This window comes from Pangasianodon hypophthalmus, chromosome 17 (genome assembly GCF_027358585.1).
Source record: "Pangasianodon hypophthalmus isolate fPanHyp1 chromosome 17, fPanHyp1.pri, whole genome shotgun sequence".
NCBI lineage: Eukaryota > Metazoa > Chordata > Actinopteri > Siluriformes > Pangasiidae > Pangasianodon > Pangasianodon hypophthalmus.
The window spans coordinates 5603415-5615905 of record NC_069726.1 but is presented as its reverse complement, the minus strand read 5'-3'; the positions used below and the strand labels follow the sequence as shown (position 1 = coordinate 5615905).

General features: G+C 36.8%; 1 protein-coding gene across 3 annotated transcripts in view; it reads right to left on the bottom strand.

The window, feature by feature from the left end:
* Positions 1 to 892: 892 nt before the first annotated feature.
* The window catches only part of cntnap3 (contactin associated protein family member 3), a 131112-nt gene continuing 119513 nt past the window's right edge, over positions 893 to 12491 (bottom strand). Inside the window, exons 18-20 of one of the 3 annotated variants that reach the window (XM_026943945.3) lie at positions 10292 to 10510; positions 8428 to 8493; positions 893 to 6173 (exon numbers count right to left, since the gene is read on the bottom strand). In XM_026943945.3, the coding sequence (XP_026799746.3) occupies positions 5977 to 6173; positions 8428 to 8493; positions 10292 to 10510 (482 nt within the window). In that variant the 3' untranslated portion in view covers positions 893 to 5976. The remainder of the gene's footprint in view (positions 6174 to 8427; positions 8494 to 10291; positions 10511 to 12491) is intronic. The other 2 variants (XM_026943943.3, XM_026943944.3) reach the window with 2 other exon arrangements.

Below are 12491 nucleotides of genomic sequence, written 5' to 3'. Positions count from 1 at the left end.
AGAGACACTTTTCAGACAAAATGAAGGCTGCTGGGTTTCGCTGCAAAAATAAGAAGCGAGTGTGACAGTCAAAGTCTCCAGAAGAACTGTGGCTGCTTCTGCAAGATGCTCAGTAACACTTACAGCTCATTTCCTTATAAAACTGCACTAATTGTACCTAATACTAATTTTTTTTTTTTTAAACCAAAGGTTCGTCACGCCAAATATTGACTTTTTCATTTATTACTGTTTACTGCTCTTTATACCGAGTGTCCCAAAAGTCTCCATACATAGGGGACTATATATCCAGCACCACGTCGGTTGTGCCTTCGTCAGTGGATGTTCGTGGACGTCCATGTCTGTTTACCATGTCTCCTGTTAAAGTCCATCGAAACCTTGCGACAGCTTCCCGATCCAGCCATGAGAATGATTTCAATACGTTCTTTTGTAAAGGCATTCTTAAAGGCTATCTAAATAATATAAACTAAGTATGAAAAAAATGTCGAAAGACATTTTGCTAAAAATGTGTTAATTTCCCTTATGTATGGAGACATTTGGGACACCCTGTAATTTTTTTTTGAATGTAGAAACATTTATTTTCATTATTTTTGAAGGCGTCTTTGTTCTACAGTTTTTGCACAGTACTGTATATGTCACTCCATTTGTTTTTTTTTTTTTAATTTTTGATTTATTATTAGTTTTCATAAAAAAAAAAAAAAAAAAACACTTAAAAGACCTGAATGGAAAACTCCATAATGTGGCCTTTAACATGTTTTTCTGAGACACCAGATTGTGCCTTCTGCTTGGTTAAACTGCAGAGTTGTGATTTTCCATTAGTGTGTAGCACTACAGTGGCTAATGCAATGTCCAGTTGGGAAAATTAGGCTCCTCATCATTACAAGATACAGTATGTAGCATCCTTTATTTATTTCCTCCATCATACTGACTCCATACATGCTATGATATAATATAGTATGATGTACTTCTATGAAAGATGACACCTTTTTATCAGTCTTGACAGGTACATTTATACAAATAGGCTTAATTCTAGTTGGAAGTTTTATCCAAGTTAAAAATTAGACAGGCTCTAGGACTTGGAGACTTTATTGAGATCTGCTAGTTGTGACAAAAATACCCCATTACTTTTCCTGTCTAAAAGCTAATGTGGTGGTAAAATTACAGTCATTACAAACACGCGTACACTGAAATATCCAGAAAATTCACAAAGTGTACAGGCTACTTACAAATGGATTTAACATATTATTTTTTAGTTCTAATCTAATCTAGTCTTTTTTGGGACATGTTTTTTTCTGTATTTAGCAACCTTGCTCAAAGGGGAAAAAAAAGAGTCATACATCTTATATGTTGCAGGTGGAATGTAATATTTTAATGCTGCAGTCTTTCCAGTTTCACATGTTCATTTTAATGTTATAAGATTTTTATTCTGATAATGTGATTATTATCTGATTATCTAATTATCTGCAATCATATAAAGACTGTCAGTACCATGCTGATGCACAAACAATTCAGCCTCCTTGGTAAAAAAAAAAAAAATGTTGCACACCTTGGTTTTTGGGTTTCGATTTAATAACTAATAGTTGACAAAGCATTCAAAAATGTATGGCCATTGGAAACGTTGGATAGGCTGGTTGGTTGGAAATTGTAGAAAATGTTACCTATATCAGGAGCTTGGAACCAGAGGAGGCTTAGATTCCAAAGTTTGATGTGTTGTACGCCACTTTGAGATGCTTTTCGTGCTGCTTCCAAAAGATGGCGGATTGGATAATTGTATGAAAGAGCAGGTATTTCTAATACAGTGGACAATTTTGTATAGATATATAGAATGAACAGAAGTTAAATAGATTTATATTTATATATACAGTAATCAAAACGGATCCAGAAACTGAACACAAACCAGCAGGTAAGTTGAGATTGAAATGCACATTTTAAAGTTTAATATTCAGCACAAGAGGGCTTGCAATGTTCATTTTAATATTTCAATTATTGGCTTAAATCACAGAGGTGTGGCAGGCGCCATTTTCAGAAATATCACGACAACCTGCTATTTATCGTGGTCACATTGTCTCTGCTGGCAGCCTGTTAGCTGAGCTAAGTAGTGTATTTCCACTGAATTACCATAAAATTGGACTACAAAAGAAAGCACTAATCAGCGAAAACGCTTTGGCTTTTATGAAACATTTGTCAAATTGAGCTCCTGCAGGTGGGCTATGGTGCTCGTTGGTAGCAATATGAAGCAGTTACAATTTATTTTTATCCAAGAAAATGCTTGAAAAGCAACAGGGAGTAGGTTTTCAGTGTGCTTTGCAAGGGTCTTAAGACTAATGGATGATAAAAGAGGTCCGTATACGGCAACATTTAGAACACAGGAACGGAAATATATGGCGTCATGGAAAATTGTTTTGAAAGTGGGTGAGCAGAATCTTCAGATGCAGTACACCTGTACCACTGGAAGACCACCTAACATACCAGTTCTATGTCAGTGAAACTGCTGTACTCAAACAATATCTGGTCAGTGGTGGTTCTACGGTGGTTCCTTTCCATTGATGGAAAAACAGATGAGCTAAAGTCGGCTTCTTTAAGGATTCATTGGATAATTAAGGGTTTTTTTTGGCCTCGTAAAGGGGTTAGAACCAAACTCTTAGACCCTTTAATGGTTCCCCTAGAGGGACAATATCATACTGGGAATTCTCAACCATCTGTCTTAGTTTTAATGATTTATTCTCGTATCATAAGTGAGTCAAAGTTTGTATTTAGTTTTTGTAATTGATGAAACTTGGTAGTGAACCCTGCATTCTTAGGAAAATGGGGAGTCCTGAAGGGTCCTATGGATAGTTTAGGAAGCAAAGAATTCTTAACCCTTTGACCCTTAATTCTGATCCCTTGTTTTAAAGAATGCAGGGTCATTACGTGTATTCCAGTTGGCTTCTTCTTGGAACCCTCTCTAATAGAAAAACCATCTGTTGTAGAGAACCAAGTTGAAGAAATACTTGAAGAAAGAATAACAACCCTTCTTTGGTCTAGATTTAACCCTTTTCTAATAGATTTTCTAATCTAAATAAAGGTGAAAACTTCTCAACATTTGGATCCTGAAGGGTTTTTTCAGATAGTTAAAAGTTCCTTGGGTCCTGCATTCTTAAAAATGGAGGTTCCTGAAGGGTTCTTCCAGTAGTTATGGGTTCTTTCTTCTACCTGATATGTAAACACTCTGAGGTAGAGAGACAAGTTAAAGAACTCTACTAGGTTCTTGATTTAAACTTATTATAATAGTGTTTCTGAAAAAAATTGTGAAAACTTTGAACATTTTGGACCATGCAAACTTAAAAAAATGGTTTCTGAAGGGCTTTTCAGATGTTTCTTCTTGGAACCTTCTCAGATATGGAAAACACTGTGTCGTAGAGAGACGTGAGAGTAGATTCTAGATTTAAACATTTTGTAATAAGGTTTCTAATCTAAAAAGTGTGAAAACTTGCAAACTTTTGGACCCTGAATTCTTTTAAAAAAAAAAGGCATTCTTCAGCTAGTTAAGAGTTCTTTGTTTCCTAAAGTGTTTCATTTTTAGGAACCCTCTCTGATATGTAAACACTCTGATGTACACATACAAGTTAAATGACCCTTCTAGGTTCCTGATTTACACTTTTTCTTATGAACTTATGAACTTTTAGACCCAGAATTCTTAAAAAGGGTTCCTGAAAGGTTCTTGGGATAGTTAAGACTTCTTTATTTCCTAAAGGTTTTCTTCATGGAACCCTCTCTGATAGGGGAACATTCTGTCATACAGGGACAAGATAAAGAAACCTTCTGGAGTTCTAGATTGAACTTTTTTTATGATAGTGTATCTAATCTAAAAAAAAGGAGAAACGTTATAGACTGTTATAGAGAGACAGGATAAAGAAACCTTCTAGGATCTAGATTTAACTTTTTTCTAATCTTTTGGAGCTTACAATGGGAAAAAAATGGTTCCTGAAGGGTTCTTCAGATACTTATGAGTTCTTTGCTTCCTGAAGAGTTTCTTCATGGAACCCTGTCTGATAGGGAAATGTTCTGTTATAGAGAGACAAAATAAAGAAAACTTCTAAGTTTTTGAATTTAACCATTTTCTAATATTTTTTTTAATATAAAAAATGCAAATACTTGTGAACTTTTGGACCTTACATTCTTAAAAAAGTGGTTCCTGATGGGTTCTTCAGATAGTTTACCATTTTTACTTCCTTTTTGGAATTCTTTCTATTAGGAAAACCATCTGTGACCCTCAGACACACAAGCTAAAGAACGATTCTCTGTTCTAGAGTTAACCTTTTTCTAATAATGTACTCTATGATATCTGAACAAAGTGTGCTTAGAATGGCTGGTTCATAGTATGTGGTATGTGGCAGTATTAAAAAGCAATCACAATTTATTTTGATCCAAGAATTGCACATAAAGCAAAGTATGTTGTGTTAATTTCTGATAAATGATGACATTTGGTTAAATGATGAACAGGTTTTGATAGTGGACTGACTGATTTTTCCACTGAAATATCTCCCAGGCTTACAATGTTCGCTTGGAAACATTCATTTTCTTTAATTTTCACACTCTTTCCCAAAATTTAGTCATAGTTAAAGTGTTTCAGTGTGCAATGATCCAATGTGCAGGAAGTTTAAAATTTCCACACTCTCTCCCCCGATGCAGTCGGTTTACATTAGCATTTGTTGGCATTTAGGCGCAAATCACAATTTATTTTCATCCAGGAAATGCACAGAAAGCAACGGGGAACCTTAAGAACGCTTGCTGAGAGCTTTCAGTCTAATAGAGAGTAAGAGCGGCCAAAAGAAACAAGGCCTGCTGTCCACACAGAGCAAAACACTCACAACCCAAGAACTGAACAATCACGCGAGAGCACATCAAACGCTACGGATTCGTTTTTGATCTTCAAAGACGATTCAATTTATCTTTAAAAAAAAAAAGCAGTTGACCTTCTGGAGTGATGAACACACCCCGTCTTCATTAGTGTGTGTGTGTGTGCAGATATATTATATTATATATGCTACACAGATAGCTTTACATTCTCAACACTGCTTCCAACATACTGTATATTTCACCAAAGTTATACAGTGAGGTCCAAAAGTGTGAGACTACACTGAAAATCTGAGATTTTTTTTTTCATTTGAAACTGGAAACAAACAAATTTAAAAATTTTGAAAAATCTAATTTAACAAACAAAGGAATGAATATCTTGCATATTCAATATTCAAGATTCTGCTCTATTTCTAGGTCGCTATTTAAATTCAAGCAAATTTGTCCCTGTTCAGACAACAATCCTATGGATCTGATCGAACACAAGAGCGTCAGGTTTTACACAATCTTGTGAAGCCCATGCTGGCTCGAAAACAAAAGCGGGAGGTACCGAATACTATGAAATTCTGAAATTTCATTTCAGAAATTTTGAAAAATATTTTCTACCTATGATTTCTACCTTTCATTCAAGGTATTGTTCATAATATTGTCTGTAATGAAATATTTTGCATATAATGATACAATAGTCTCAGTCTTTTGGACCTCACTGTATGACACAGTCGGTGTTTTCCAGTTCCAGTGTAACTGCGAAATGAGGCATTTCAATAAATCCCGAATAAAAGGCAAAGGTAACAGTTACAAAGATATTCCACATGTATATTTCAAAAGAATATTCACAGTCGATGAATATTATTGTACACATCTTAGAAACACTGTTATTTGTGGCAAATTTTGGAACGTTTCAGCCTATGTACAAAAAAAAAAACCATTTTTTTTTACGGAGTTCTCTTTCACATTTTGATCGAACCGTTTTCAGGCTTTTTCTCTGCACAACACACCACAAGTGATGCATTTGCAGAACATCTTTTCAGTGTATTCACAAATAACACTAACGTCCCAGTCAAGGCTTGGCGAGGCATTTCTGTCCCCCTGCTATCCTGGATTAGGCCAAAAGTTTGACGATGATGAAAAGGAAAGGCTTTATCATATGAAGTACTCTTTTTGGCTTTCACTGATTACGCTCTGCGCGCTGGGCTCAGCGTTAAACGCCGTTTCAGGACCGTCCTCTGATTTCGCTCCCTTCGACTCCTGGGTCTGAAACGTCTCTTTCCGTCTGTAGAAGAATCGCGCCATGACAGCCAGGCAGGCTAGGATCACAAATATCACGACGGCGATGACGCCTGGAAAACACAAAATTAAATATGAGCGTAATGTGGAACAAGGTGCCAAGGAATGGTCTTACATCACATCTGTGCTCCTGCTGCTCCAGCGATTTCACAATCTTTTATTAAAACCATAAAACCTACTGTGGTATTATACATCTCCCTTCAATGGGCTGAGCATCTTCTCATAATGGCCTCACTGTGATATTTTTAATAATGGTGCTATGAAAGCGTTGCCACTTTCGCATTTATAAAGAGTGCAAGTAGATTTGATGTGATTTGTCAGATAAATCGCGTCTGAAACTTGAAGGCAAAAAGGAACATGGTACATACTTAGATCATGCATTTAAAGTGGATAATGACTCCTTTATGAATTTTATATTAATCTTATTTTAGAGACTTGTTCTAGTTTGGCTGGAATTAGGATAATCAGTTGACTAATGTAATTAAGCGAAGAAGTTTGGACTCAAGTTTGTGACTCATTTGATCCTCTAACTTGATCGTACGTATTATTTCACAAAGGATCAGCTGTACTTCCTGTCAGAAGGTGGCATTTCCTGAGCATATCTTTCATTACATTCTGTTGTGCAGCGTGTATGTAATTATGCAGGGTAAAAGAGATGTCTAATTGGAGTGCTAAAAATACATCTCAGCTTAATTTAATGCCACATTACTCTGGTTGAGTAGAGGATATTTGAAGATGGCAGTAAAAGTTCCTAAAATCAGCAAATAATTTCTTTAAATGCTAAATTAGTTTTGGTGTCCTTAAGAAATTCCTTTCTATTAACTAGAAATTAACTGTGGGGTGTCTAGATTTTTGTGTGTGCTATTTATTCTTATACAGCAGTGCTGTTGAATTCTTGATTCGGATTGGTCAGAAGGTGTTGATTAAGTAAGGAATAACACACAACAGACTGTGCTGCTATACACAAATAACGAACGCCGGGGTGGTGTGATACGGCACAGCGTGGAAGCTGAGTGCCGCTACCACCCGAAGTGTATTATTTCTGTATAACTGCAGTCTGGAGTGTGTTATTCCGCTTATACTACAGTGAGTTAGCAATGATTACAATGTTTAATTGATTAATGAATGGCATGTCACACATTTTAATGGTTTATAGTTAGATTTAGTGTTGTGGAATGTCCGAGAGACAAGTTAGTTCCTGTTCTCACCTACATTATATATCTGTGATAAACAGTCATTCCCTCGACATCCTCTCTCTCTCTCTCTCTCTCTCTCTCTCTCTCTCTCACACACACACATACACACACACATACAAAGCACAGCCTTTTAGAAAACAGAGCAAACAGAAAAGTTTACACAAGGACTTGTATAATGGATACGCCACATAAACAGATTAAAAAGTTGTGGAATTGTTGATATGGTGAAGTTTTCTGTAAGGAGATATCAACTTCACATTTATGGAATGAGTCTCCAGTGTTAGTGCTTTCTAACAGGAAAGCTATAACTTCAATTTTTCCGACACAAGGACGTCAGAAAGTTTCTCGATTACATAACAAGTGGATTTTTTTTTGTATTATTAAGTTCAAGAGGGATAAAAAAGAGAGGCTGGTGAGGGAACAACTGTTTATAGCTGCTATAACATAAGTGAATACTGGAACTAACTAACAAATTGTTGTGGTGTGAGAGGAATACAATACCAAAATAATCAGCTTTATGGTGGTAATAGTACCTCCTGTGACACTGGAGACTCCTTCCACAAATGTTTAAAAAACCCATTTCCCCACAGAAAACTTCACCATATACACAATTACATGTTTTTCTTTGATAAATACCATGTTTTTAAAAAATCTGTTTGCATGAAGTATCACACAAGTCCCTGTGAATGAGCTGTTACTATAGAAACAATAAAATATTCAAAAAAGTGCATTAATATAAACCTGTGATTTGAATTACAGACAAAACTACTGTCAGAGCTGCTGGTATAGAAAATCTATCACCTTCTGACCAATCCGATTTGAGAATTCAACAATGTTGTTCTGTGGTATAAATGGTGTTTAACATCATCCTCTTCAAAAAATATAAAGTTATAAGCAGATATCGTGATAAACTAAAAAGAGTTTACGGTTTCGATTCGATAGTATTGCAGTAGGAGCAGCGTAAGCAGTCCTACTTGGAAAAGTACAGCAGAAGTGCAGACGTGTTAAAGGCAGGGAGGGAAGAAAAAAGCAAACAGAATCAGCTTCTGTGAAGGAACACTCATTTCCTCATCAACTTAAAACGAGCAAAGTGCACTAGGATGGCTGTTACCTCCAATCAAAGCCGAGTCGCCGCTGATTGCATTGACTACGGGCTCTCCTACAGTGCCCACATGATCTACAGCAGAGGGAAAGGAGAGAAAGAAGAGACACACACAGAGCATCATACTCAGCATTCACAAGGCCGCGGTGCAGAGAGGCAGTAAAGCGCGAAAGTGGAAACCGAAAGAAGAAAGAGGATGCAAATTCAATTGCAGATTAATAACCGATTGGCCACATTTGAGCCTTAATTTAATTATCGGCATGCAGGCTTTCACGAAGCTACAGACAAAGTGTTTTTTACTTTAGAGTGTTATGGAAAAAAACCCACTTTGCCATGCCATGTCTTTTTAAAAGGAAAAGCCTGTACTTCCTGTACTTACGGAAGTGGTTCTTACTGTAATGCATACATACCTTTATTTATTTAACCCTCATGTCTATCAGTTTCTACTGGCTCAAATCATGTCTTTTGTTTTTGTAGCAATTACTATAACACACAGTTGTAAAAAGTTTGGGCACCCAAATTACATATTTGAATGATTTTTGAAGTGAAAAGAAGTAAACACAACTACAGGTTTAGACACCCTTCCAGTTGTAAAGTCTCAGAACTTGTTAGGCCTTAATTGACTTATTACGACATTGTATGTAGGTCAAGAATTGTAGGAATAACAATTCCAGAGAATACTAAATTCTCTGATTCTTCAAAACTTGTACAACTATGAGCTCCTCTAAGCAGCTGACTGAGGATCTGCAAGTGATGCCTGCAAAGAAGAGAGCTACAAAACAATATCAAAGCACCTCCAGCTCACAAGTTCCACTGTCCGAAATGTCATTAAAACCTGGCAGTTAAGGGGAACTGTGGAAGTCAAATCTGGAAGAGCAAGAAAACTTTCATACGGAACTGCAGGCATCCTAGCCAGAACAGCAAAGCAAACTCAGTATATGATATTAAGAACCTGCAGGAAGGTTTAGCTGACACAGGAGTGCAGCGCTGCTTGCATAAACATGATCTGCATGGAAGAGTCATCAGCAGGAAACCTTACCTGCGACCTCATCACAAAATTAAACATCTGATATACGCAAAACAATATGTAGATAAGCCAGAGGCATTTTGGAAACAGGTCCTGTGGACTGAAGAAGTTCAAACTCTTTGGCCACAATCACTAAAGGTATGTTTGGAGCAAAAAGAGCACAATTTGATGAAAAGAACATCAACTTTTCAGCATGGGTGGATCTATTATGCTTTGGGGTTGTGTGGCAGCCAGTGGCACAGGAATCACTGCAGATTGCACAGGTAGATGGAAAAATGGATTCCAGTAAGTACCTGCAAATTCTGGAAGCAAATGTGACACAGTCAGTGAAGAAACTGAAGCTGTGAAGAGTGAAGAGACTGGCTTCTACAACAGAACAATAATCCAAAACTACTTTGCAATGCAAGCTAAAACTTATGGAATGGCCCTCACACTCAACCGACTTGAACATCTTTGAAAATACTGTACGTAGGTAGATCTTAAACATGTGATGCATGCAAGATGGCCCAAGGTTACCTCAGAACTAGAAACGCTCTAAAGGAAGGGAAGAGTGGGTGAAAATTCCTTAAACAAGAATAGAAAGACTCCTAGCTGTGATATCTGCCAAAGTGGGTGTTACTAAGTACTGACTTAGTAGTCTACATTAATATTTGCAGAAATATATTATGTTTAAGAATAAAGTTTGCTGCAGTGGTTGTTTACTTCTTTCCTCTTTAAAAATACTGTCATCCCTTTCAAAACTTTAAACCCAGAAGACAAGTTGAGGCCTAAGCTTCAAGGAGCTGCAGGAGGATGGAGTCGGAAGGAACTTTGGCTCTCAGATGGATGTGATATGGCACATTGTACCTGACAGTGAGTGGGTTGTCTCGGCTGCGTAGGGACTGGATGATGAAGACGAGCCGCAGTTGGACTCGGTCAGTGTCCCTGTGACAATAACAGGACTGGTGTGTGGATAGAGCAGTGCTGCTTTCAGAGGAGAGATGGAGTTAAACTGGACCACTGACAGACAGCCTGTAAAGCCCTGAGAAGCCAGACGAGTTATCTCTGCATCCAGCTCGTCATATTCTGTGGATATATATGCACAAACACACACACACACACATATATATATAAAATTGCCATGGAGTTCATTCCATAGTCACTATATAGTCACTCTATAGTCATGAGTTACAAAAAAATCCATCTGTTTTTCTCTCTCTCTCTCTCTCTCTCTCTCTCTCATTTTTTTGAAAAATAATAGTTTTGTTCATTCAGAGGTTGACCATCAGGGCCCAGGTTTGCTACAGCAGGTCCAGGTTCTGCTCTAGAGTGAGACCGGGTGCCGCTGATCGATCTAAAATGGAGGCCAATTTGTTAATGTATATATTAAACAGTGCTGGGTTTAGGCAGAAACTCTGGCTCACCCCACGCTCCTAAGGGAAGAATTTAGTTCTTTTGCTGCTAATTTTAATTCCACACTTTTGGTTCTTTATGCCAGATAGAATCAAAGTTCAAACAGAATCAAATCATAGTTTCTCTCTCTCTCTCTCTCTCTCTCTGTCTCTCTTGGTATGCCTCTCAATGTCTGTCTCTCTGTCTCTCTTGGTCTGTCTCATTCGGTCTGTGTCTGTGTCATCCCCCCTCTCCCCTTCTCTCTTGGTTTGTCTCTCTCTTTATCTGTTTTTCCCTCTCTCTATCTGCCTGTCTGTCTCCCATCCCCTCTCTCTCCCTCTCTCTCCCTCTCTCTCTCTCTCTGTCTCTCTCTCTCTCCCTCTTATATAAAATCTACTGTGGGTAATTTTCTATTAAGAAGAAAAAAAGAACACAATTCAATTAAATGCATTCAAATGACTCAATTAACATGTACAAATAAATAAAAAATGAAGAAAAGGAGCTAATAAAAACGAAGAAAAGGAGATAAACCATTAAGAAATAATTAATCAGGGTTCCGATAATAATAAAAAAAATACTGCACAATTTATCCGTACTATTATTTGTTAGTATTTGTTAGTAAATTATTTTTAATTATTAATAATAATTATTATTAATTATTTATTTTCTTTTTGCAAGTTTTATCTGCATTTCTTTATTTTTGCTCAATATTAGACATATTATACTTGTGTTGTACATATTAGTTAAATGATTTAAATTCATTTAGTGTTATTTCTTCTTCTTTTTCCTCTTCTTCTTCATCTTCTAATATAATGTAATGATGCATACAAGAAGACATCTGTCTATTTGTCTGTGTGTGTGTCTCTGTGTGTGTGTGTGTGTGTGTGTGTGTTTATTTGCCATGGGCTACAAATAACTTTCATTATGGCTACACTTACTTTACTAGGTAAAGGTCACTATTTAACAACTTCATAGACGTTTTCTGAATGTTTATTTAGGCAGCCTCAAGCAGCATTATCCAAAAGGATATTAACATAATCGTGTAAAAAACGACTATACTGGATTAACGTGTGGATTATGTGACATAAGAACATTTAACTTCAATAGCGACCTCCCAGTGTTAGCAGTATTAGTGTTTAAATACACCAAAATCATATTCAATATATTAGTGACTCTTCGTTGTTGTAGTTCGGTGTCTATGTATGCATTTAATGCAGTAATTATGAGGATTAGTAATCAAATCTGGTAATAAATATGACTAAAACAGACATAATGACTGCTTACTCATTTCTTAAACTCTCACGTCCCTTCCTCACTTCACCCTTTGAGGAAGTGATGTAAGGGTGTAAAGAAAGGAATCAAGGAATGAAGGGACAAGAGCTTCAGATAATGTTCACATCTAACATCAGAATGGGGAAAATGTATTTGAAAAAAACTTCTGAAGTCCTGGGAATTTCACACACAGCATTCGCTAGGGTTTATACAGAGTGGTGCGGAAAACAAAAAACATCCAGCGAGTGATAGAGAAAAGCCAGCTATGGTAATTCAGATAACTACTCTTTACAACCGTGGCGAACTGAAAAGCATTTCAGAATGCGCAACACATCAAACCTTGAGGCGAATAACCTACAACAGAGTGGTTCCATCGCTGTTCCTAATAAAGTGGTGTCACATA